This window comes from Rosa rugosa, chromosome 4 (genome assembly GCF_958449725.1).
Source record: "Rosa rugosa chromosome 4, drRosRugo1.1, whole genome shotgun sequence".
NCBI classification, from domain to species: Eukaryota; Viridiplantae; Streptophyta; class Magnoliopsida; order Rosales; family Rosaceae; genus Rosa; species Rosa rugosa.
In genome coordinates this window covers 39,831,071-39,858,703 of record NC_084823.1, presented here as the reverse complement: position 1 = coordinate 39,858,703, position 27,633 = coordinate 39,831,071, and the positions used below count along the sequence as shown (strand labels likewise).

Below are 27,633 nucleotides of genomic sequence, written 5' to 3'. Positions count from 1 at the left end.
TCAAAACTAATTTAACTTACCAAAGTGCGCGCCAGATAACAAACTTGAATCATAAATCCATTCCAACATGGTCAAATCACAGTTACTTATGCAGAGCAAGAAACAGTATACATTTTAACAAAAATGCAGAGTTTCAAAACCACAAACACAAGCTCCTGCAATCTACATATGTCAATCCAAAAGTGATACGATATATGCTAATGTGTATCAACAAGAAGGCATATACCAAGTCCTACTTTATGTTTCATAAACCAGAAACTCAAGCAAATTTTTTTGAACACTGATGGCTTAAAATTATTGCTTGAACCATAACATCATGCTATATATACATGATTTAAGCCATCTGATAGCAAGTATAAAAATCGACAACTTTCAGAACATTTAACAAAAGCTGCAGCAATAACCAAATTCTGAAAATACCTCAAAATTTCATTTATAACTTTAAACTGTCATTACAAATAAGTTGTGATAAACAAAACTAAAAGATCACAACTGAAAACACAAGAACTCAAAAACCTCAGAATTTTAAAATGCTCCAACTGGACAAACTCTCACTGAATTTAAACATCTAAGTTAGCCAAAACTCCAATGCTTGCTGTATGCTTCTGGAATACAGCCACTGACAATGCCTTGGTGAAAGGATCTGCTAGCTGTGAATTTGTGTCAATACTCAAAACAGCTATTTCACCATGCCTTACTCTTTCTCTAACACTGTAATACTTTAAGTCAATATGCTTGGAATTATTTGATCTTTTACTGTTCTTGCTAAAGAAAACAGCTGCTTCATTATCACAATAAATCACAAGAGTTCCAGCCACAATGTGACTCAACACTTTGGTCTGCATCAAAAAATTCCTGATCCAAAGTCCTTCACACACAGTCTCATATACTGCAATAAATTCAGCTTGCATGGTGGAAGTTGAAACAAGTGTTTGTTTCATGGTCTTCCAAGCAATGGCACCTCTTGCAAGCATGAACACATATCCACAAGTAGACTTCTTGGAGTCTGGATAATTCCCTGCAAAATCCGAGTGTGAAAATCCAACAAGTTTCAGATCCTCCACTTGCCTATACACTAGCATGTAATTCTTAGTCCTCTGCAGGTACCTCAACACTTTCTTCCCAGCTACCCAATGCTCATGGCCTGGATTGGATTGGAACCTTGATAAAATCCCTACTGTAAAAGACAAGTCTGGCCTAGTGCAGACTTGTGCATACATGAGACTTCCTACAAGTCTGACATAAGGCTTTGACTCAATATTCTCTTTTTCAATATCACTTTTGGGACTTTGCTTCTTGGTTAGTTTATCTCCTTTGGACATGGGAACTTCTCCAGCTGCACACTTCTCCATACCAAATCTCTTTAAAATTTTGGTAACATAATTCTGTTGAGACAAACCAAGTAGTCTCTGTGCCCTATCTCTTTTAATCTCAATACCTAGTACATAGGATGCTTCTCCTAAGTCTTTCATGTCAAAATTCCTTTACAGAAAGCTTTTGGTATCTTTAAGAAGTTTCAGGTTATTGCTAGCCAAAAGTATATCATCCACATAGAGAACTAGGAAAATAAAATTGTTCCCAACTGTCTTCAAGTAAACACACTCATCAACAAGGTTTTCTGTAAATCCAGAAGTAGAAATCACATAATCAAATTTCTTGTACCACTGTCTAGAAGCTTGTTTTAGGCCATAAATTGATTTTCTTAACCTGCACACTAAGTTTTCACTTTCAGCTTGTACAAAACCTTCTGGCTGCCTCATATAAATCACTTCATCTAATTCACCATTCAAAAAAGCTGTTTTAACATCCATCTGGTGCAGCTCCATATCAAAATGAGCCACTAAAGCCATGATTATCCTAAATGAGTCTTTTGTAGAAACTGGAGAAAAAGTCTCAGTAAAGTCAATGCCCACCTTCTGTGTGAAACCTTTGGCAACTAACCTTGCCTTGTGTCTCTCCTCTCTACATTGCCATTTGCATCTCTTTTGGTTTTGAAAACCCATTTACAACCTATAGGCTTCTGTTTGGGGTTAGGTTCAACCAATTCCCAAACTGCATTTTGGCTCATGGAATCAATTTCTACTTCCATTGCTAGCTGTCATTGATGAGATTAACTACTTTCAATGGCCTGATTAAATGTAGTTGGATCATTGTCCTCTGCACAGTCCATTTCAATTTCTGCTTCTTGCAGATAAACAATGTAGTCACTCCCCCCCCCCCCCCCATAACTTGGTTTTCTTGGTCTCTGTGATCTTCTAGGCTGAGGATTTTCAGGATTAGGTTGAGCTACTGGAGGATTTTGAGGTTCTTCATCAAGGATTGGTTCAGGTAAAATTTCTGGTTCAGCTTGATGATCATCAAGATGCATTTCCTGATCAGGTACTTGATCTTGTGCATCTTGATTTTCTGTAACAGTTTCAGTTGCTAATGGTTCTTGTTCTAAAGGCAATGCTACATTTATATTCTCATTTGACACAATTTCCTCAAAATCTGAGGTTAAATCCTCAAGATTTGTATTGTGAACTTTTTCACTTAGGAATTTTACTTGATGAGTTTGAAAAATCCTAGGTGAGTGGTGAGCAGAATATAACTTATAGCCTTTAGATTTATCTGGATAACCTATAAAATAGCAACTAACAGTTTTGGGATCAAGTTTATTCAAGCTTGGATTATAAATCCTAGCTTCTGCATGACATCCCTAAACATGGCAATGATGAAGACTAGGTTTCCTGCCACACCAAAGCTCAAAAGCAGTCTTTTCTATGACTTTGCTAGGTGTCCTGTTGCAAATATAATTTGCAGTTTTTAAAGCCTCACCCCACAAAAATTTAGGCAAACCAGTTGTACACATCATGCACCTAACCATGTTCAAAAGAGTCCTATTCTTTCTATCTGCAACACCATTATGTTGTGGGTTATAGGGTGTTGTATATTGAGCTTTAATTCCATTGTCTTGCAAAAACAAGGCAAATGGACCCTTTTGTTGGCCGGATTCAGTGTACTTGCCATAGAACTCACCACCTCTATCTGATCTCACTGTTTTGATTTTCTTTTCTAGTTGATTTTCTACCTCAGACTTAAAGATTTGAAAAGCTTTCAATGCTTGTGCTTTTTCTGAAAGTAGATAAACATAACTATATCTAGAGAAATCATCAATGAATGTGATGAAATATATATACATTCCCACAGATAGTTTGATGCCTAAATGGACCACATATATCAGTGTGTATGAGTTCTAGCAAATTTTGGCTTCTATATGCAGTCTTCTTCCTTGTATTGGTTATTTTTCCCTTAAAGCATTCCACACAGTCTGTTAGATTAGAGAAATCAAGTTCATTTAGGATTTTGTTTTTCACCAAAATTTTCAGTCTCTCTTTTGAAACATGGCCGAGTCTTCTATGCCACAAAAATGCAGACTTTTCATTTAGTTTGGTTCTTTTAACACCTGTTAAAGTGCTAGTACTGTTTGTGTTATTTTCAACAAGTAAAATTTCTTCTTGAGTCATTGAACAATTTAACTGTAAATAATCATGAGAAAATTAGAAAAAAACCCAAAAAATGAAGCCCCTTTTAAGAAAAACCCAACCATATGTTTTCTTTTAATTTACACCCATTCACATTTTGAACCTTCCTTATAGGTTTTAAGTCTATAATTAAGTTTTTTCACGTTTTTTTTTAGTTTGACTATTTTACCCTTCTGGTTGAATAAGGAAAATATGCATCAAATATAGCTGTTGATTTTTTTTTTTTGAATTTAAATATGGCATCAGTTATCAACACAAATTAGAATTTTATACATTCAATTTATTTTCCCTTATTTAAAGACGGTTAATTGCCTTAATTATTGTATATCTTCTTTTCTGATTTGATCTATATATTTGCCCTTTTTTAGTAGATATGTTTGTGTTGATATTCCTATTATTAGATATCTCAACGTGATTAATCGCCTTAATTATTGTATGTAACTGATGCCATATTTTAGAAGATATGTTTGTGTAGATATTCCTTATTTAAAATATTAATTGCCTTAATTATTGTATATGTATCTCTTCCTTTCAGATTTGATCTATATATTTGCTATTTTTTAGTAGATGTGTTTATGTAGATATTCCTATTAGATTTCGTAGATTTCTCAACGTGATTAAACATCCTTTTGTGGAGATAACATCCTTTTGTGGAGATATTCCTATCATTAGATATGTCAACGTGATTAAACATCCTATCCTCCAGCTTGTGTATTATCAGATTCTATTATATAAATATTTCTCTTTATTGACATGATTAAACATCCTCTCATTAAGCTATGTTATTTTCCTTATCTGTTCTAATAGGTGTAGTTATACAATCATTCCATATTCATTAATTTTCTAAAATGGTCGAGTTAATGTAATTAGCCCATGTAAAATGTACTTGATGTAGATTGATTGCTTTAAGATTTTTTTTTTCACCCCTACATTTTTCTCCACATGGGTGCCTGATTCTATGGGGTGGTCAAGGACCACATAATAGTTATGTGTAACTGTAGGGTTTGCTTAATATATAATTATCCCTTAATTTTGGCGCATTGAATAATTTTGAATGTGCAAGAGTTTTTGCACTATAATTTAGCAAACTCATTATTATCATTCATTGTTTTACAATTGAAAATGAACTTTACAATATTAAGAAACTTATTTCTAATATCAAGGTAATTTAAATACACATTCTTTTTGAAGGAATAAGCCTAAAAATTTATTGAAATAGGGACAATGAGTACAACCGTAAATGACGTTCATCCAGTATTGAAATAAACAATTTTAAATTTGTTTTTACAATTGAAATATAAACTTTATATTTTCGAACCTAATATAAAGACCATTATAACACTTCATCCGTCATCTCGACTAGCACTTTGCAATGTAGTCTTCAAAAATCTCCCAACTACTAGTGCCTTGCATGTTGTGATTCCTTATACAATTGCAAATTACCTTCATAGATCTATTTCAAAGGTAAAACTCTATTAGGATTTACATACATATATCCAAAATATATTATCTAAATTATAGGTATATTAATTGTCAATGTACTACTATAGGTTATGGAATAAACAACCTACGATATAGAGTCACACAAATAATTTAAAACTACAAAAACAAACATCTAAATCATAGGTATTACATATTAAAGCAATCTAAGTATCAGGTAATTAGAAATAACGATTCTATTTTGAAGGAATGAAACTAAGTTTTGTACCAGATTCATAAATTGAAATTTCTAATTACTAAAAATCCATCCAATTCAAGCTTTACACAAAATCAAGGGATTAACAAATATATTATACTAAATAAATCTAATGAATAGGTAATTTGAATTACGAATATGATATATGTACCTATTTGAAAGAAAGTCTCTAACCCATAAGAAATTGATGAAATAAATCTCATGAATAGGTCGTTTGAAATCATCCTTTGAAATCATATGCAACTTTGTGAAAGGTCTCCACCCAAAGAAAAAATGATGTATGAATTCCTTAGCTTCTATATATAGAAAGAAACATACCAAAAATTCATCATTGTATCATAATAATGAGATTAATGTAAACACCTAAAATTAAGTACTGATTAAAACCTAAAGTGAAGGTAATAACAACAATAACGTCAATCAAACTCCATAATCTTTGCTAGATGATTTTGACTATTAATCCTATTTAATAGGAGAATGGGGAATTTGATAGTGGCAGCTTTAGTAATTCTTAACAACATTGGGTTTTAATATTTATCCTATTTAATAGGTTTTTTTTTATTTTGAATAAACCTAATTAATTGGTTTGGGTTTATATTAAAACACTCTTATGGATGGGTTTATTCTAAAAGGGGTGTGTGAATTTGGGTGTAGAATCAAATTCCCCAATAATCATTCAATAACACCAGAACCAATTTGAACAGAATTTTTAGAAATAAGAATTTCATTACTATCAATAACAAGTCTACAACCAGATTTTACTAAAAAAGAAACTGAAACCAAATTCCTTCTCATGGAAGGTACATAAAAAACATTGTCCAGAGAACTAACAATTTTCCTAATCCTAAATCAAGCTTTAAGGTGCCAATAGCCTTGACTGCCACTCTCATGCCATTGCCCACACACAGGTTCACTTCATCACTTTTTGGGATTCTCCTCCTTATGAATCCCTGCAAAGAATTGGTAATATGAATAGGTGAGCCTGAATCTATCCACCAAGACTGTGGTTCAACATTTATAAGATTAATTTTTAAGGAAAAAATTGAATTAGAAAAAATCTTACCCTTTTTGGCTAACCAGTTCTTGTAGCCAGTGCAGTCCTTTTTCATGTGTCCTACTCTTTTGCAAAAGTAGCACTTGAACCTAAATGGCCTGTTTTCCTTGGCCACTGCAGCTGTTGAACTCTTAGTTATGGCTTTTGTGGGCTTCAACTTGTTCTAGGGCTTTTTCTTTTTAGGCTTCTCTATGAGGTTTATGGCTGTAGCAGGTTCTTTTTCTTCCTTGATCCTTGCTTCCTCATCTACACAGATGGATATAAGTTCATCTAGAGTCCAATTTCCCTTTTGAGAATTGTAACTGGTTCTAAGATGGCTAAAACTATTAGGTAGGGAATGCAGTGCATTATGCACTACCTGCTCATCCCTAACCCCCATCAAGAGCTCCCTGAGTCTTGCTTCCTCATCTACACAGATGGATATAAGTTCATCTAGAGTCCAATTTCCCTTTTGAGAATTGTAACTGGTTCTAAGATGGCTAAAACTATTAGGTAGGGAATGCAGTGCATAATGCACTACCTGCTCATCCCTAACCCCCATCAAGAGCTCTCTGAGTCTGCCATTTATATTGATCATCTTCATAATATGCTCTCTAACTCCACCTGAACCCGTGTACTTCAAATCATGAAACTCCTTAGTTAGCCTAGCTGCTTATGCTTTTTCACTTTCCTTAAACTTAGCAGCTATGAGTTCCAAAAAATCTGATGCTAGCTCAAGCTCTTCTATACTTCCCCTGACAGTCTTGGACATAGAGGTACAGAAGATTTTTAGCCATTCTATTGGATCTATGCCACTTCTTGTAAAGATCAGTTTCTTTCTTGGTGCTCTTATCATTTAACTCTGCAGACTTATCCTCAGTAAAGCAATAGTATATGTTCTCATGCATTCCCATATAATTTTCTACAGAGTCTAGCCAAGCTCTATAGTTGGTTCCAGTTAGCATCAAAACAAAATCCAAGTGAGTTCTCAATTTGTAAAGAAAATAACTTTTAAGTTTTTTGTGTTTTATTAAGTTTTAAGCTACTAAATTAAACAAGAACAATCCAATACAAGATCATATAGAAAACCTAAACAATCCATACTTGCATTCATGTCAGTCCATACATAAAACAATATTAAGCATCACTTTTGAGCAGAAGCCTAATATTCTGTAGTTCTTTATCAATATGCCATGTTTAATCAAAATATGTTATCCAAGGAGATTCATCCACATCTTTAAACAGAAGAAAAATTTCCAAGTATCCAAATATATTTCCATTAAGCATGCATACTGCTGTCTTGCATTCTAAGACCATACTTGACCACTTCTTTGGAAGATAAACTAAAGTATAGTCTTAAAACACAAGACACAATTTCAGTTTTGTTATACCATATGCTTTCTGCCAACATCAATGAAGGATGCTTTATGCACCATGTTCACTTATGCCAACAGAAAACCACAAAACTCATGAGCTTTTAACTTTATATTCTACCCAGATCATTGTCTTTATAAGAAAATTAAGCTCTTGCATCTGTCAATTTCTACAATGTGTAAAGTTTTGGGAGATTCTGATTCTTCATACATTGTCACACGATCACAGATGCAATACCATATAAGCAATCAATTCATCATGCATATTCAAGCACAACCAAAATTGTTTCGATTCCAAGAAACCACAGAACAATCAAGAAATTGTAAATTTCATCCGGTCACCATCTACTCTAGCCTAACGCACGCCGGGAATGCAACTAGAGTTCTTGAGCACAATCAAAAAACTCAATTATCATGCTATGAATCGAAACCAATTTTCACAGAAAAACCTGATTTTGCCTTTTCCCCAATTTGCTGCAAAAAATCTCAGCGGAAGCATGAATTCGATATCCAGATGCAGCAATCGACTCTATTGGCTTCTTGATTCACAGCAGTTGGAGTTTTGAATCCCTTCTCGAGATGAAAACATCCCGCGCGTTTCCGAATCCAGTCCCAGACCTTCATCTTGATCAAAACTAACCGTTGTAATACAACGGTCACCTGTTCTTCATGTTTTGGTCGGGTTTGGGCTTGGATAGTCCGTGTGTTGTGACTGGGCCTAGAGTTGTTAACAGGCTGACCCGTATAGCAAATTTTTTTTTTTTTTTTTTTTTTTTTGCAAAACCCTAAAACGATTTTCATGTCAAGCAATACTTAATTCATATTTGTGAGCCTATGCTCTGATACCAATTGTAAAACCATATATTCATGCTCAGAATCACATGCAAAACAACTCGACAACAATCACAAAAGACCAAAACTTACCTTCAGCAATCACAGGCATGGATTCCATCTTCTGCAGCTGCAAACTCGATCACTAGAATATAGCTTTCTGTTGCTTACCAACCTTGCTTCTCAATGAACAGAGCTAATGCAATAATCGTGGTAGCAACAGGGACCAATTCATCCATATATATAAGAGACTTAAACCTCAAAAAGCTTCCCATTAAAGTAGTCCATATCGGTTTAGGTTTCCTAGTTAGATTCTTAATGTATCACATCATTGTAGTCTTTCTTGCAGACCAATAATTGAATTACTTACCTTAATGAATTGATACACTCTTTCATTAAGTTACAATATTGATTTTCAATTTGTATCCATGTTAAACTAGGATTGATATTAAGCTAATCATCATATACATTATGATAATTTGTGACAAGTCCATATTTGATTCGTACAGGATCCCATTCCATCCAAGAACTTGATTCTTACAGGGTCCCATTCAATCCAAGAACTGATTGTTGAAGACTAAAAAAATCCATACAAAAAAGTGACAATTAAAACGAAATATAATTCATAAGTGAATTATTTACTACTAATTAATTGCAACGAGATTCTTGACCCAATTGCTTTGCTGAAAATGACACACATCGGCTGGATCCCACTGAGTTGAGGAGACTTGAACCCATGTCATGGGAATACACTCTCTACAAATGTACCAACTGGAATAACCAAACAGTCTTTCATTTTTATCACTCCAAGTTCGTTTATAGAAAAAAAAAAACTAATTATGTTAGAGAAAAAAAAAAAAAAGGTCTACACGAGTACCAATCTGTTAGTGCCTTTCCTTTTCACCTAAAATATTTAATCACTTTGTGTCTTTGTCAATAGGTTTGTTCACATCATAATTTTCTTATTTACAATAAATGAATAGTGTCATGACCCAACTGGTGGAAACAAACGTAAAAAAAGCAGTAAACAATATTCTGACCCATAGACTTAACGGATGGATTTGCTCTTCGAATCGGTCAGTTTGAACCTAAATAAGAGTTACCGATTTCTAACAGATGCTTGAAGCTCAAATGAGCCAAAAGGGACTCGAGGAAAAAAGAGCTTTTTTGTTTCGCAGTTCCACTTTGGTATCAGCACCATGCAGCAGTGAAGAGTTTCAGTTGAGAACATACATGGAGGAAAAGGTCTCCAAGGCATACTTGAGTATCTACAGTTCCTAACCACATTATCACATCCGCGCAACTATATTTCTTTTGAACCAGCTTGGCTGAAGCCGCCAAGAACTAGCAAAATACACGACGAGTAACAGTTGTAATGCAGCTTCTAATTTACTTGAGCATAGTGATGAAATATTATAAGGCAAGAAGAATGTGGACAAGGAAATCCCACTTAACTACTTGACAGTTATATAACACACCAGAAGAAAAGTTTTCTTCAGTTCTTTGGTATATAGCTAGTCAAAGTCCTATTCACTCTAATTAGCTAGGCAGCAAGAAAATGTTTATAACAACACCATGAAAGCAAATGTAAGAGAATAATATTTACATCTATTCACATCATTTCCTAGGTAAATTGAAAAAACTTTCTCCACTCTCCTTCCAAAATCCTAGAAATTTCGAAAAACTGCACAGTATGATAGGCAATTCAGAATCTAAAGAAACAATAATCATGCTCTTGTAATTGCAGTATAACCAAAATTATATGAAGACTCCCAGCAGTATTTGTCTCATGCAACATATCTAAATATGTTCTTGTTTTCCTCCTCCCTCTTCAGGTAATCACGAGTGATAAGATCTTCGATGCGTTTCTTAATTGCTTTGATGTCAGGCTTGAACATGTGTCTTAACTGCTCAACACACTCCATAACTAATTGTTGATGACCCAAAACTTTCTGAGTCTTCATAATCCGCACGATTGTAGCATCAGTAGCATATCGTCTGTCCTTATCAACATCACCGATTACTTCCTTCCTTGCATCATTTACTGGTGGGAGAGGGATCTTAATTCTTCTCCTTTTGTCTGTGAACTTAGAGTTGAACGCAAAGCTGTCATTTGGTGAAATAGTCGTTGTATTTGGCTCCTTAACAAGTATCTTGTAATTAGCACAGGACATAGAGTGAAGTATTCTAACCAAGTCGTCATGGGGAAGGTTTAACTGAGTTAATATTTCTGAATAACTCAATCTCTCTGCATTATTGAAGAGTAACAGGAGAGCAGCCTGATATGTTGACACAAGCAATTCAATATCCTTTGGCTTAAATTGTCCATTAACATAGCAAGTGCCCAATGAATAAATCCATGTGAGTCTTCTGTATTTAGTCCTTGTTTCATAAAATCCTTTGAAAGCTTCAATACACTTCACCATCTCTGTAGGCAGGTTAAGATCAAATGACTTAAAACTTGTCCAGAAACCAGTCTTAAGAACAGTGACTGTCAAGTCCATCCCATGATTTAGATTTGGGTTACTGCAAAGATATTCCTCAAAGCTCTTCTGATTTTCCTGAGCCAATGTCAAATCTGTGACCATTCCCTCCATCTTTGATGTGAAATGTCCACCCCATTCCTGTTTCAGCATTGATAGAAAACTCATTTCATGGTTCATATTGGCACTCCGATCAAACAATAGCCGACGAGCAAGTCTTTTCCTGTAGAATGCTGCAAAAAGGTCTTTGTCACTGATATAAGGAAGCAAGATCCTAACAACCTTCTCAAGCATTTCTTCTATGCCCTGATCACCACTCAACTTTTCGCTCCCACCCTTTTGGAGGATATTATCACAGAATGCAACAATTAATTCAGCAACTGAACTCCCAGAAACAGCTTTATTGCAGAAGACCTCGAAAGCCCCATTCAGAGCCTTGCAGAATAGAAAGTGATTTCTAGAGCAATCATTGATATATGCCAAATACTTATCATGCAACTTGATTATATATCTGATAAAGAGCTGTTCCTGCATGCCAGTTTCATTTGAAGCCCGGTTACTTGCAGCTTTTTCAGCCTGTTGGACCAAGGTTGTAACTTCAGCAGTATCATGCTTTTTAAATAGATTAGCAACAGCTTCAAAGCCTTGAGGTACTTTCTGGTCAAGTCTATATGTTCCCAAAATATCCTTTACCTGACCTTCTCTAAGCAAAGCTAGACCTCCAGAAATAGCCTCATTCAAAACTACCTCCAAATCCTCACTCAGAGCCATGTGAAAGTGGTGGTGATTTTTAGAGCAACCATTGACATATACCATATACTTCTCGTGCAGCTTGATTAATTTCCTGACAAGGAGCTGTTCTGGCATACCAGCTGCCTCAGAAGAAGCCGGGTTTCTTGCAGCATCTTCAACCTGTTGAAACAAGCTTGTAAGTTCAGCAGTAAGTTGTTGTTTAACTAATAGATTCTCAAGAGCTCCGAACAACTCATGCTGCACTTTCTCCACCAGCTTCTGCTTACTGCTTGAATGCAGGTATTGAGAAACTCTATCCCTCTCCCTTTTCAAACATTCCTCAACCTTCATTATGTACTCTGTATAGGAATCCTCCAAAATCCAACGTGATCCTCTACACAAATAGTATTCACCTGTATCTGTTAGTATGTGTGCTTCAAGATCCTCTTCATAAGCATCCATTTTTCCCATTCCAATTTCAACCAATATATCAACCACATTCTTTAACAGTGCTTTGTCAATTTCCTCTCCTTCTCGTACTCTACGAATTAGACTAAATACAGCATTCCTCACACTAGCATCTTCTCTATAAACCAAATCCCGGAAGCAGACACGCGCAACTTCATTTAGCCGAGGAAGTGAGCTTGGAGGTTTGTAACACCTATCAACACAACTAAAAAACCGGTACATCCTCGTATCCATAACTTTATGCGTGCTCCATCTTTTCAGAAGCTCCCACAACATTCTACACTCATCACGCTTCTCTCTTATACAGGGCAATACCGTCCAAGAAATGTATTCCTCAAATGTCTCCCTATATTTTTCATAAAGCTGTTGAGAATAATTGTGAGGGCTGTTTTGAGTACACATGTCATTGATAGTTGCATAGAGCTTCATATACTCTCCTCCACTCAATGAAGGCTCCCTTAATCCTTCTGCAATCCTCTTCAGCTTCTTGATCGAGTTACGGATATAGTCCCATCCTTGATCCCACTCGATAATCTCGCCTTCCATTGCTGCAAACATAAACTCTTGATATCCCCCAACTGGGATGATATCACATAAGAAATATCAAAGGTGGAATTCTAGAAAGGTCTAAGATTTGAAATCTACCATCAGATTCTTCTCCCAAGTACAACATATTCCAATCATTGGTGTTGGGTTTTTTTTACTGAAGTTTCAGTAGCAATCATTGCAAGCATTTAGTAGTTGAAGATGAATCCTACTATAACATCATCACTAATTCTCGATTTTCATACATGAATGACTGCATGTGAGATTGACTCGAAGCTAAAAGTCTAAAACTGAATAGATAGAAAAAGAAAAGGAAGATGAAATTTTTACCTCTAACATAAACAGTTTGTGTTGCGCTTTCTGCTGCGATGAACTTTGTGATCAATCAGAATATCAAAACCCAAGTAAGCCCAGGCTCGATAATAAGATTGAGATACAGAGAGACTTGTTCTGCACTTTCTGTTCTGGCGTTCGTTCTAACTTCTAACTATAAAAAATTGTTCTAAGATAGTCGACTTTTGTGTGTCGGATGCACCATGTCGCGTGCTAATGTGGTGCCTCTCTCCGATGTGATTTTGACACGTGGAAATTTAGTATTTTGAGTAGGGCTGCTTGACCATTGGATGGTCCGTTATTCTAAATATCTCTGCCCCTTTTTTCAAAAAAAAAAAAAAAAAATCTCTGCGAATTTCCCCTAAGATTTTGGGGTCTTCATATTTGTTGGTCCGAGCCTACTTACCGTAAAATGAAACATGCCAGCGTGGCGTCAAAATTCCTCTGGATCGAGGTCAGCCTACAAACGATAAGCCTAAGCGGGCATCATTTTTTTTTAATTTTTTTAATTTTTATTTTTTATGGGTCCTCCTTTTGAAAGCTTGCACACCTCACAAGCTTCTTGGGTATGTCTAACACTAATCCACAATTATATATAGCCTTGGGTGCTATAGCCACGTTATCCATCTGCCATCTTGGTCTCATGGCCTTCTCTTCTCTATCAAGTTCTGCCATGTTCTTTATTCAATTACCTGTAATGGCTTGCTCTCACCCATATGCCTTGCCTCGAGCTAAATACGCAATGCTTGCGTGCCACTCGAGTGAGCAACTAATATAGAGTTTGGATTACTTTCTGCTATTGCCCTGTTTCTTACAATATAGAGTTTTGGATTGATATACGATTAACATCTCTCCGTGAATTTCCAAATCACTAAATGTATAGCAAACTAAGTGGGAGAGTTACCTACAGCTTCTATAAAACAAATCATGAGACAGTATCAAATCAAATCAATAGCAAAGAGTATATATATACTACTTTTACCGTGCAAATAAATAACACAGGTCCAGAAAGTCCAAGCCTCCCAAATACAGCTAAGGGATAAGCAAACAACCTGAGAATCAAATCAGAGGAGCCAAAACTGAAAGCAATCAAAGAAAAAAAAAAATACCATCTCGAGAAAAATTTCACAAAACTAACCCTTCTGACAAAGATAACTAAACAATTGAAAAAAGGCAAATAACAAAAGAAAATTGAACAAAGGAAATTTTCATTGTTGAATATGCAGCTATTCCTTCAGTGGAGATAACAGGATGTCCAACAAATGGAAGGCAACAAGGTTCAAAGCTAAAGCAGATAAGCTGTTTCCAGTTTGGTATCAACAGCAGCTCAGAGGTATCGATATGACTTATAATGGGTTAGCCTTCAGACCAGTCATTTGGAAGCAAATGGACAAAAAATAAATATCAACATTTCATATCATTACTTATAATGGGAAACATGGCTCTCATCAGAAGAAAGGACGGGTAATTAACATGAACAATGCAGTCCATCACAGTAAACTAAAATACCTAAGATTATAACTCCATCTCATCACTACAACAATGGAACCACTTAAGACTAAGTTCATGTCATATTGGTTGGTTGAATTGCACAAAACTGGCTTTAATGGTAAACTGAACACATCCTAGAATCTCTACAATCTAAATTAAAGCCATTAAAGCCAATCATAGTTTATATCCTACAATCTACAAAAAACTGGTTGTAGCTGCAACAATTGACAGCAATCTAATATCAAAATAAACTCTAAGTCATGTTCATGTACCTACAGCATATCTCCAGATAATTATGAAGAATCCAACACTTGAATCACACAACATACCTATATACTTTTTGGTTTTCCTTGTCTCTTTCCAAGTAGTCACGAGTAATAAGATCTTCAATGCGCTTCTTAATTGTTTTGATGTCAGGCTTGAACATATGTCTCAACTGCTCAACACATTCTATAACTAATTCCTGATGACCAAACACTTTCCGACTCTTCATAATCCTCACGATTGCAGCATCAATAGCATATCGCCTGTCTTTATCAACATCTTTCATTACCTCCTTCCTTTCATGATCCACTGGTGGGAGAGGAATCTTAATTCTTATCATTCTGTCAGTGAACATAGAGTTGAACTCAAAGGTGTCATTTGGCGAGATAATCTTTGTATTTGGCTCCTTAATGAGGACCTTGTACTTGCCGCATGACAGTGAATGAAGAATTCTAACCAAGGCATTCTCGGGAAGATTTAACTGACATGAGATTTCAGAATAGCTCAATCTATCTGCTGTATTGAAGAGTAGCAAGAGAGCTGCTTGATAGGTTGACACAACCAATTCAATTGTTTTTGGCTCAAACTTGCCTATAATGTGGCAACTGCCCAATGAGTAAACCCATGTAAGTTTTCTGTGTTTCGTTTTAGTTTCATAGTATCCCTTGAAAATTTCAACACATCTCCTCATCTCTGAAGGAAGGTTCAGATTGAACGATTCATAACTTGGCCAAGAACCAGTTGTAAGAACAGTGACTGCCAAATCCATTCCAGGATTTATATTTTGGTTACAACGAAGATATTCCTCAAAGCTGTTCTGAGTGTCCCGAGCTAAGGTCCAATCTGTGACCATTCCCTCCATCTTTGAGGTAAACTGTCCACCACACTGCTGTTTCATCTTTGTTATAACGCTCTTTTCATGGTCCTTGTTGGCGCTCCGATCAAACAGTAGCCGGCGAGCAAGTCTTTTCCTGTAGAATTCTGCAAAATGGTCCTTGTCACTGATGTAAGGAAGCAACGTTTTAATAGCCTTCTCAAGTGTTTCTTCTATGCCCTGATCACCACTCAATTTCTCACACCCACCCTTTTTAAGAAGATCATCACAGAATGCAGCAAGCAATTCAGCACATGAGCTTCCAGCAACAACTTTATTGCAAAATACCTCAAAAGCCTCATTCAGAGCCTTGTGAAAATGATAGTAGTTTCTAAAGCAATCATTGACATATGATGTATACTTATCATGCAGCTCAACTAAATCTGTGATAAGAACCTGTGCTGGCATCCCAGCTCCAATGGAAGAAGCCTGGTTTCTTGCAGAATCTTCAACGTGTTGAAACAAGGGTGCCAATTCAGCAGTAACTTTCTGTCTAACTAATACATCAGCAAGAGGTTCAAACAGTTCATGTTGCACTGTGCGCACCAACTTCTGCTCACTGCTTGGAGGCAGGTAATGAGAAGCACTTTCCCTCTCCTTTCTCAAGCACTCCTCAGCTTTCACCATGTAATCTGCATAAGAATATTCCTCCGCAATCCAACTAGATGCTTTTCGAGAATAGTATTCCCCAGTATCTTTTAGCAAGCATGCTTCAAGATCCTCTATGTAGACATCCATTTGACCCTTGCCAATCTCAACAAATACATCTATCACTTTCTTCAATAGCGCTCTGTCAATTTGCTCTCCCTCACGTTCCTTATGAATAAGACCAAGTACAGCATTCCTCACATTAGCACTCAAATCCCGACAAACCAAATCTCGAAAGCAGTTGCGTCCAACATCACTCAGCCTGCGGAGTGACTTCCGAGGGATGAAGTAACGATCAAGATAATGAAAGAAGCGCGACAGCCACGTCTCCAAAACCTTATGCTTTTCCCAACTTCTAACAAGCACCTGCAACATAATGACCTCATTTTGCCCCTCTCTTAGAGAAGGCAACACCGCGGAAGTAATGTACTCCTCAAAAGTCTCCCCGTACTTGTCATAAAGCCGTTGAGAGTAATCAAAAGGGGGTCTTTGAGTACACATGTTATAGATAGTATTATACAGCGTCATGCGTTCTTCGGAGTTGAAATCAGGCTCCGGTGAACCTTCCACAATCCTCTTCAGCTTCTTAATCCCCTCCTGGATAAACTCCCATCCCTCATTAAACTCTATATATTTGTACTCCATTGCCATGAACACAAATTTTCAACAGCCTCCAACTGGAACAGAATTTCAAATTGGAACTACTTAAAATCCTCGAAAATTCGTTAACAAAGCTCATTCACTACAAATATCATATTGTTTCAGTTTTCCCCAAAAAATTAAATAGTGTTGATTGCAAAGAAAATTTTCAGTAAAAATCATCATCATCATTTTACGAATCAAAATATATAGCAGTCAAGGGTTTTCATTCTAAACTATGAGATGATGTGTACTGCAAACTAAAATCGACTCGAAGCTAATCGATTCAGACTGTCTGTTTCTGATGAAGGAAATGAAAGAAGACGAAGAAATGGAAAATGGAAATTTACCTTTTTCGAAATTGGAGGTGATGTGCTTGCGATCTTCGAATCCCAGCCAAGCCCTAAGTTAATTGCAGGCCAAAGAGAGACAGAGAGAGAGGCTCTTTGTGTTCCAAGGGTTTTTGGAGACGAAGAAGTGAGACAGTGAGTATTGGTATTTTATTTCTTACAATGCGTTTTTCTTTTGTAGTTTCTATTTTTTTTTTTTATGGGAAAATTTAAAAATTGGGACTGAAATTAGAAATTATATTAAAGTAGTTACTTTCCAGATATAGAATTAATGACGGAAAGAATTTTAGTTAATATAAATAAAGGTTTTTTTTTGGGTTAAAAATCTAAAAACTTTGTTAGCTCAGTGGTTAAAACACTCACTACTTAAGATCCAAGTCTTGAGTTCGAGTCATCATGGGGTAAGAGTGAAATCTTTTATTTTTCTTTAGAGAAATAATTTTGGTTGTGATAAAATGTTGCAATTGTAAGGCGTCCCTATACCACCTGGTATGCTTATGTGGTGTATATTAAACTAATAAGAGTTGAACACGTGGCATGCTACTTGGCCTACGCCACCTAGTTACATAGCACAAAGACATCTCTCGGATACGAGAGAGTAGGTCTGGCATTTAAACCCGTAACCCGCAAACTCGCCCGATACCCACACGCTAAAAGCCCGCACGAACCTGCCCGTTTATTTATCCGTGCTAAGAAAAGCCCGCACGCAAAAAACCCGGAAATTAACGGGTCTTGCGTGCTAAACCCGTTAACTCAAAACCTTTCCTAAAACCCATTTCGACTCTTTCCGTCTTTCGGCAACCATAAAAAACGCAAGCAGAGCAGCCTTCACCCTTTTCTTTTCCATCACCCAAAACCCAATGCTCTCTCTCTTCTCTCTGTGTTTTGCTTCCTCTCTCCAAAGGTTTTCACTTTCTTACAGTTTTGGGATTTTGCTGCGTTTTGCCAAGTTCTCAAGGTATTGGATTGGTCTTTTGCTTTGGGTTTTCGTTGATTCCGTGGAGTTTTTATATCTGGGTATTGCTTTGGATCGGTCTTTTGCTAATTTTGAAATTAGCTTGTATTCCTTGCAATTCCCTCCAACTTCTACAAATGTGCTTGTTCTGCAAAGTTGGAGTGCCTCTGGTTAAGCTTTTTAAGTTTTTGTTTGCTGTTCTTGTTGAAGCAGCCTAATGGCTTTTGTCAGCTTTTTTCTTTGGGACGTGTGCTATCCCTTTCTCTCTGCCCATTCCATTATGTTTGGTACGTTTGTTTGTAATTGTTGATTGTTACTGGTCTGGCTTTGAAAAAAAGTTTGAAAAAAGAAAAATGTGCTCATGGGTTTGAAAAGAAAAAAAAAAAATTGTTCACGGGTCTTAACGAGTTTTAACGGGTTCCAACTGGTAACCCGCAAACCCGCCGGGTTTAGTCAGTGAAACCCATTAAGCTAACGGGTTCTTACCGTGTCGGCCCGTTAAGAACCCGACCCGTTAAAAACTCGCACGGTACCCGCACTATACCCGCACGTTGCCAGGCCTACGAGAGAGTCTTCAGCAAGAGAAGATCTTGTGTAAGGCGGTGATGGTGTAATTGTCCTATCACTCCAATAACATCTTATTTCTCTTCTAGAATCACATTGTTTCTTAGTGACTGTCAAAAATATCCCTATATCCACCCCTTATTGGTCTACTGCACATGGTATTGGTATACCATATATGAATAAGTCTAAGTCTCTAGACTATCTTGCTATATGGCGGTGCAGACATGTCCTGATAAATGAAATGTTTTCTATGAATCTCACAAATGAGTTGTTGTCATTGACAACCATGTCATTCCTAAAAAGTCTTAAATTGTCCCTACCAATGGTGCAATTGGTACTCTGCTAGCTAGATACAAACAGTGTTAGTAGTTTGATTTAGCTAGTAATTTTACAACTGTTAACACTAGATTTAGTAACTTCAGACTTTTTTAGATTTTTCAATTTTTCCGTTTACCTCTGCTTTGAAGCTTGGATCTGTTTTGTATGTGTGCAAAAAACATACACCAATATATGTTTAATCTGCTACAGATTACTCGTGCTGTGTTGTTACAAAGATGTACACAAAGAGAGTCTTAGGCGTCCATGCTTCATGTCAGTTGCTTTGCTTGGGATGATATAGGGTTTTTTGTCTTTTTTCTATTCTGATTTGTCAGTTTGGTTTTTTTGCTTTTGAACTTTTTGAGTTTTGAATAATTTTAGTTGGACATTGAGATGTATTATGAGGGACGTCGTCGATTTGTAATGAAATTTGATTATGTTCCCCTCAAAAAAAAAAAAAAATGTCTATGGAAAGCTGTGCATAGATCTTCTATGTATCAATGAATTTGATGGTCTCCAATACTTGTGCGGTTTGGTATGTGCAAGGGGCATATTAATTAGTCACCAATATGGCAATATATTACCCCACTTGAAGGGCAGAACAAGATTCATTAAATGCGTTTCGGGCATTTTGGTCCTTTTACTTAAATGTATTAAATTTTTCTTTCTCTTGTACTAATATAATTGATATGTAACAATCTATATTACCGAGGAATTAATGAGGCTAAACGTTTGCTGTGTATCAATTTCCAAACCAACTTCTTGTCCCTGAAACACCATACAGCAAACAACTACGTGTATGATGTATCAATTTCCAAACCAACTTCTTGTCCCTGAAACACCATACAGCAAAATGCACTGATTCCAGAAGAGTATACCAATCTAGCTAGAGTTCAATTTAGACACTGAAGGAGACCAACTAGTATAGAATATAGGGTTTTCAAAACTTTCTTGATCCAATCTAAGAATTGGAAAACCACCACTAGCATATTCAGGCGGGCGCGCGTATTGTCTACAAAAAGTAAACCACACTACTCAAAAAGACGTCTTCAAGAAGAGGACTGAAAACTTCTGGCAGGAGTGAGACCAGCAACATGCAGCACCATATTCAGGTTTTGAGTATTTCCATAAACAGCTTTAAGATCACTTTCAGCAGCCTTCAAGTGAAGCCAACCAAGGCCATGGCACACTCCCTCAACGGGCAGTGTGGTGCTTCAAAATTTCAGTCCAGAAAGTCTTCTTGTTGAGGGTACAACGGGCAGCATACACTACTACAAAAACAAGCATAGGACACCATCGATTACGGGTGTCAAATACTCACGTTAGCCAAAACCGTGAATAGCCACTATGCAGCCACCGAACTGATGTCAGTGCCCTTAAATTTACTTTAAATTTTGCTTCAATAACTGAAAAGAAAATATTCAGGTCATAAGAACCAGCACTCATCCTGCCAACCGAAATGTAACAATCCTGAGATACACCACTGTCAATAACAAAGAAACAAAGTTAACAGAAGATTAAACATGGTGCAAGCTTGCCATGCACAGCCCAATGCACACAATTTCACATTCTCACAGCTTCAGTAGTTTCCATCACGGAACCAACTTTAGACAAACATGATATTTGGATATAAGTGTCATGACTAGTACAAGCTAGCAATCCCAAAAGTAAAATGCCAGACATTACATGCAAGCTCTGAAACTTAAAAACCCTTAGATCCTATAATAATGTTAAAAAAATAATGGGAGGAGTATTATTACCTTCAAAAATAAAGTAATAGCATGTCTTCTCCTTGATTGGTTTCTCACTCGCTGCAGGAAGTACAATAAACAAAGAAATGTGAAGACCGCTTTTTGTATGGTTCATCACACTAACGGAATATAATACAAGTAGTATTTATTTGAATATTACATGTGTTGCATTTGGGTTTGTAACAAAGAGAAATCACTCATAATTTCCAGATGCTCACTAGTCAAGGCTTCAAGTCAGAAGAACTTTGAAACCTCCCCACTGAAACATACCTAGCCATCCATATAAACTAAGGATGAGAAACTGGAAGCACAAAAACATGTAAGAAAAGATATATAGGATACAGAACGTAATAACCCACATGCCAGCGATAAATGAGAGAAGAACAATAATATAAGCAAACAAAAAGAAAGTTCTAGAAACTAGAGTGAAATATTGAAACAGAGAACACGACTACCAAATCAGAACTACCATCGTTGCATAACTTACAATGCAGCAGAAACCTAAAGGAACCATGATAAAGGCAAAAAGCATTAAGTTTATGCCTGTCGACCCTGACTATCAGACCTTAATTGTTCCTACAAAATCAAATTTTTGATAAGCAAAAATCAAATAGTAAGTACATATATGATGTTTTACGTACAGAATTGAAAGCAACCAAGTCTTGAAGCACCATGCTAATCTTCTCGTCTCTGAATCAACGACTGGTATTATCGTAGTGAATGCCACTACGATAGTAATTGCCCGCCCTGTAGGATAGTCACTTAGTCAGTGGCTCGAACTAAAATTATAGCATAGGTTTGGCTGCTGTTCGGTTCTTCCCACACAAATATTTTTCTTTTCTTTTACATTGAGTTTAATTAGCCCAACCTCAAATTCCTGGATCTGCCATCTGTGATGTCTACGCCGACCCTACAGGTGAGGGACATGGTTGAACTCGATGAAACTGAAGGAAAGATCTTCAAAATGTTGCTGGGAACGCTTGACCATTATAAATTGAAGACAGAGCTTCGTGTCGCAGGTGGATGGGTCCGTGATAAGCTTCTGGAAGCAGAATGCAATGACATTGACATTGCTTTGGAAAATATGATGGGGAGCGATTTTGTTAAAAAAATGGAAAAGTACATAAAGTTTATGGGGGAAGAGGTTCGAGGAGTGCCATTATTCGAAGCAATACTGTGGAAGATAATTAATGTGTGTAGAATTATAGGGATAAATCAATTAATTAGGAAGTAAACCAAGTGGTGTGGTGTGTTGGTTGAATGGCCTAGTCTGGAACCCCCAGGTCTAGCGTTCGAATCTCAGCTCCATCCTGTGGCCAGCAGATTTGAGGGACCCTTTGAGTTCGTGCGTCTGCGGTCCAGTGGATTAGTCTGGCTTTGCCAGGCTTTCGCCGCAATGTCGATGCAGGTGTCCTGGCGCTGGGATACCACTGCATGGGTGTGTGGGTTACTAACAACTAACCCGATCAAAAAAAAAAAAATTAATTAGGAAGTATTTAATTTTGCTAAGATATTTATTGTTTTCTGTACTGTCCTTTTCTAATTTACTTACTTATCTTTGGTGTGCTGTTAATCTAGATTCTCTCTCAATACTCAATTCCTTCACATTCTTAATGATTCTCTCTTTTTCACATACTTCTTTTTATTTATTTTCTTTTTTATTTTTGTCACGCCCCGAATTTTGAATAATAAATTCAAATCCGAAACATGAATAATTACAATTACAAAATCCAAATCTCGAAACTTCGAGTTCATTATTACAATTCACTCTCACAAGCAATATTGTAAAGCTCAAATGAGCATAACACACCTCACAACGTACAATTGCTGTAAAACTCTAACAATTGCTCTAACCGCACGATCACCGTCCTGGTTCTCCTGTCCTGTAGGATTACCCGCTACACAATTTGAATAGTGTACCGGGAGTTGCAACAACACAAAACCCGGTAAGCTTTTTACAGCTAGTATGAGTAAACAAGAAAGAATTGTTGATTTATTTCTTTACAATTAATATAACTCAACACAATCACCATAAAAGGAAGGATACTCTTGAGGCTCTCTTTTAAGAACTCATTCTTAAAAGACTCAAGTATCCTCAACACTTCTCACATAAGACCCCTCACAGTCTCAAGTAACCTCAACATCACTCATACATGACCACTCACAGTCTCAAGTAACCTCAACATTTCCCTCACAACACCACTCAACAATTGGCAGACAGACTAGAGCTCTAACTGATCGTTTCCACCTACCCGGCGCGAGAGCGTGGTTCACGATTTAATACTATCAGTTCCACCTACCCGGCGCGAGAGCGTGGGTCGCTGATAGTATGCCATGGTCACCCCGTGACCTATTGATCTCCACAGATCACAACAATTTATTGTTCCTCAACAATAAAACTCAACATCTCTCTCAATATATTGTTTCTCAACAATAAACTCAATACCCCTCACAATATATTGTTTCTTAACAATAAACTCAAAACAACTCCAACAATACATAATATTTCACAACTCCAACAATACATATTATTTCACGTAAATAATATATATACATAGACATTCGCACAGGAATGCCTATTAATACCAACTATAGTTCACACGCATTAAAAATATAAATTCATTTTATACTTAAATTCATTTTCTTACCTGTGAGCCGCAGCCCTATGAACCGTAGTTGATCAAGTTCATATTATTTCAAAACAAATCTTTATTTCATAAACAATTTCCACACAATTACGACAAAAAAAATCAATTAATTATATTCGGTTCGTAATATGAACCATGTGAGGTTTACTCACCTCTAATCCAGCTGCGTCTTCTTAACAGCTCAAAATACGATCCACAATCGTCCACCAACTTAAACCGTCAATCACCTAGTCAGATACGATCTTAACTTAGCAATCATTCATAAACCACACATATACAACAATCCAACGGTCAGATTCTAAATTAATGATGATCCAACGGTCGGATCGAAATTACGCGATGATCTAACGGTCAGATCCTCACGGATTGCCCTTAGGATCATCCTCCAAGATTATCACGAAGATCCAACGGTCAGATCTTCCTGAATCGTCCTTACAAACATCTCCACAAATTTATACTATAATCCGACGGTCAGATTCTCACGAATCGCCCTCCAAATCACTATTTCACATTTATACGAAGATCCAACGGTCGGATCTTCGCCCGTGACCACACAAAGTCATCGGGACAGTCATACGATCAACATATCTAAATTTGAAGTAAAACCGATGGTCAGATCTTCGCAGATCGTAAACTTAAGATAAAACGTAAAAACGTTAAATAGTAACGTAAAAACGTAAATCCACTATTTATCAACTTTTTCTAACATAACCTTGTAATATATCAAAACGCTCGTATGGATGCGTAGAACATAGCCTAGATAATAAAAATTCAAAAAATGGTCGAATGCGCCGCCACAAGGGGCGGTCAGTGGGCGGTCAACGCGGCGGTCAACGACGGTCAACCACCTCCGATGCAAAAGTCGTCAACTACAAACTTGTTCCAAATGACGAGCTGATCCACTTTCATAACTAGCATGAAGTCTTAAAACGAAAGGAAGTGGTCGGAAATTACCTAGAACAGTCGAGGTGACTGGAAAATTTCCAGAATCCGGCGAGAAACTGCAGAAAACGGCGAGCTCCAATTCGACGTAAAAACGTCAATTTAAGGCTTCGATTCCTTCTGAAGAGTTGTTAAGAAACTCAAGAAGAACTCACTGGTTCAAGAATCACAGAAAAATATGGTCTGTAGCTCGAGATATACCGATCGAAAGCTTCGGTGGTCGGAAAAATTCCAGAATTTTGCAGAATCCGGCAAGGCTCGATTTCGACGTCAAAACTTCAATTTAAGGCTTCGATTCCTTCTGAAGAGTTGTTAAGAAACTCAATAAGAACTCACTGGTTCAAGAATCACTCAAAACGACGTCCTGTAGCTCAAGATATTTGGATCGATAGTTCCGGTCTCGTTCTTGGCTGGGTTGACTTGTAGTTGCTGCTACGGGATGCGCCGCCATGCAAGGCTGCTTCTGGGGGCTTCAGGAGGTTGAGGGAAGCACGAGGATGCAGTTTGGCAAGGATCGGTGGCCGGAAGCACGAGTTATCGAGCTTGGAACTAAAACGGGCTTAAAACTAACCGGACTTCCGCCGCCGTTTCGGACCGTTCTGCGGCGTAAGGCTGCCTCCTGCAGCTGCGAAAGATCAAGGTGAAGCTGTGGAACGTGGTCTGGGGTCGATCGAAGGCCTGTGGAGCGAGAACAAGCTTGGAGAAGGAATGCTCTGTTTTGGTTGCTAGTTTCGGCAGAGAGAGAGAGGTTTATTTTTTTTTTCTTTCTTTTCTGCGTGCTGCCTACCCCTTCCACCAATTCTAATTCAATATACAAAAGAAGCAAAGCAAAGCAATGCAGCCGTCCCTTTGTTGCTCAAAACACGGAACATGCCGCACCATTTCTATTAAAAGAAATCTCCACTTAAAAAAAAGGGGTTATTACAGTTTTACTATACTACCCCTCCAGATTTGTTTGTCTGACATAGCTTAACAGGGTTAATTGTGGTAGTTCAAATTTTGGTGAAGCTTTTGGAGGCTTCGCTTTATTGTAGTAGAGATAACTCCCCAGCTAGAGTCTGCATCTTGTTCAAGAATTTACTGTATAATCTAAATCCCTCATTGTCTTAAAGGGCAATGATATGGGGCCTCAATGAGGCCTAAGATTTGTGGCCTCAAATCCTAGGTGTCATGCCATGTAAGTAAATACAAATTTTATTTTCAATTCCACATAATATATCTTTTCACATCATACTATTGCAACACCAAATTTACCCTTTTACATTTCCTTTTAGATGTTAGGGGGTGAATCAATTACATTAATTAATTTAATTAGGTGACAAAAAAAATATCAGCTATTAATTATGTATTAATTATTTAATTTAAGAGATATATCTACGGATTCTTTGACCAATATTTTTCTTCATTTAATTAAATATTTTCCTTTAATTTTTCTTTCCAAATGGCATTAATATATTGAATTATGTGTCAAGAAATAGCTAGACGTTAACTTTTCTTTCCAAATATTGATTAATTTCATCAAAAAAAAAAAAATAGCATTAATAAATCGAATTTGGGAAATACTCATGTCTTTTTTTTTTTTTGAAAGGATTTGATTTTATTAGGTATCAAAGCCATGAAAAAACAGGCCAGAGTCTAAAGAACTTACATACGAAGAGCCGGAACAAACCGGATATCCTATCTAAGTCATATCTGAACTCATTAAAATCTAAATGGTCGCTCGCTGAAACAGCAAGCCAACAAACTAAGCAAGAATAATCTCACTTCCTAAGGCAAAATCATTCATCTAGTCTAATCTGCCAGCACTCAATTGTGGTACATATATCAACTAGAAACATCTTAGAGAAGCATATAGAAATCACTCCTACTTGAGAAGGCTTGAAGTTCAGAATGTCTTGAAATTTTAATATCTTAAGCAAGCACCTGCTCTTACCTCAGATTCATTAGCAGCCAACAACCTCGGCATCAGGTTGGTCTTCTTGCTTTTCATCTTGTCAGATTCTCCATCTTTCTTTGCATTCTTCCCTTTTCCTGCTGTCCCATATGGTAGTTTGTTAACACTGCCAATTGGGCGTCCCCTCTTCCTCTTAGGTTGTTCGATAGTATGGGAAGGTCCCTCTAGTAATCCCATGGTCATTGCATCCAGATTTTTCTTTCCAATGGCTAGACTCAAACGAAGTTTTTTAGGAGAAATTGTTACCTCATCATCTTCCCGAATCCTACGTATTCCGGTGAGTTGGTTCTCATTGAGTCTTGGTTCAGGTAGTTCCCGAATCTGTACCTGTCTCTTGTGGCGTCGCATGTTCATGACCGATTGAGGAAGGAGAACTTCTGGTATGCTCCTTGGCACCTGCGCTTTGAATATTAGGGTTTGGTTATTGATCACCACCCTATTAGAGTTAGGGTGCGGTACAGATTCTCGCATGACATCCAAAGCCGTGGGTGGTGCTACTGCCCCCACCGGTGTATCAGTATCTTCAACTAGTGCCGGCCCGGAGCAGGGGAGGCCAACATGAGTAACCAAACCACAAGTGCCGCAACGACCGAAAAGCTTGTCATACCTGAACTGCACGATGAATTGGACTGCATCTTCGACCCAGAATCGACGACGGAACAGCAGAGGTTTCACGTAGTCGATCTCAACCCGAATACGCATGACCCGATTTCTGAAAGCCGGACGATCGATTTCCTTGAGGTCACCGATCGCGCTGCCAATGAGGCGCATAATGCGCTCCGATCTAAATGCAGGTGGGATTCCTTGCAGCGTCATCCAGTACGATGACTTCTTGAGGGGTACATCCACCGCCGAGCTGACACCGTCATACAATGCAAGGGCTATCGGAGCTCTGTTATAGCCCCATGGTCCTCCTTTCCAAACACGATCAATATCAGTTGGGTCTGTGAAGGAGAATAGAACTCTGTCATCTTCTCCGACGTCTTCCACCCGGAGGCTGCCATTGATCCTCCATGCAGCTCGGAACATTCCCAGGAACGATCGGCTAGAGTATTCCCTCGCCGTAAGGAGCTTGCCAATCATGAATGCTTCGGGTTGTCTCAAACCCTTGGATGGGCGCAGATCCACCGGGTTCTTCCCTTCAGCCAGGGCTAGGGAGGAGGCCAGGCGGGCTGCCATTGCATCGATCGTTGTCATTGAGGTGACAAAGAGAAGA

The 27,633-nt window shown here is 37.4% G+C and overlaps 2 protein-coding genes across 2 annotated transcripts; both read right to left on the bottom strand.

Moving 5' to 3' along the window:
* Positions 1-9,850: 9,850 nt before the first annotated feature.
* LOC133742954 (cullin-1-like) lies at positions 9,851-14,098 on the bottom strand. The gene is made up of 2 exons (XM_062170682.1): positions 13,017-14,098; positions 9,851-12,718 (listed from the first exon to the last, which is right to left on the bottom strand). The coding sequence occupies exon 2, from the start codon at positions 12,696-12,698 to the stop codon at positions 10,245-10,247; it is 2,454 nt and encodes an 817-aa protein (XP_062026666.1). The 5' UTR covers positions 12,699-12,718; positions 13,017-14,098; the 3' UTR covers positions 9,851-10,244.
* A 495-nt stretch (positions 14,099-14,593) lies between these two features.
* Positions 14,594-17,435, bottom strand: LOC133742955 (cullin-1-like). The gene is made up of 2 exons (XM_062170683.1): positions 17,286-17,435; positions 14,594-16,973 (listed from the first exon to the last, which is right to left on the bottom strand). The coding sequence occupies exon 2, from the start codon at positions 16,945-16,947 to the stop codon at positions 14,827-14,829; it is 2,121 nt and encodes a 706-aa protein (XP_062026667.1). The 5' UTR covers positions 16,948-16,973; positions 17,286-17,435; the 3' UTR covers positions 14,594-14,826.
* Positions 17,436-27,633: the final 10,198 nt, after the last annotated feature.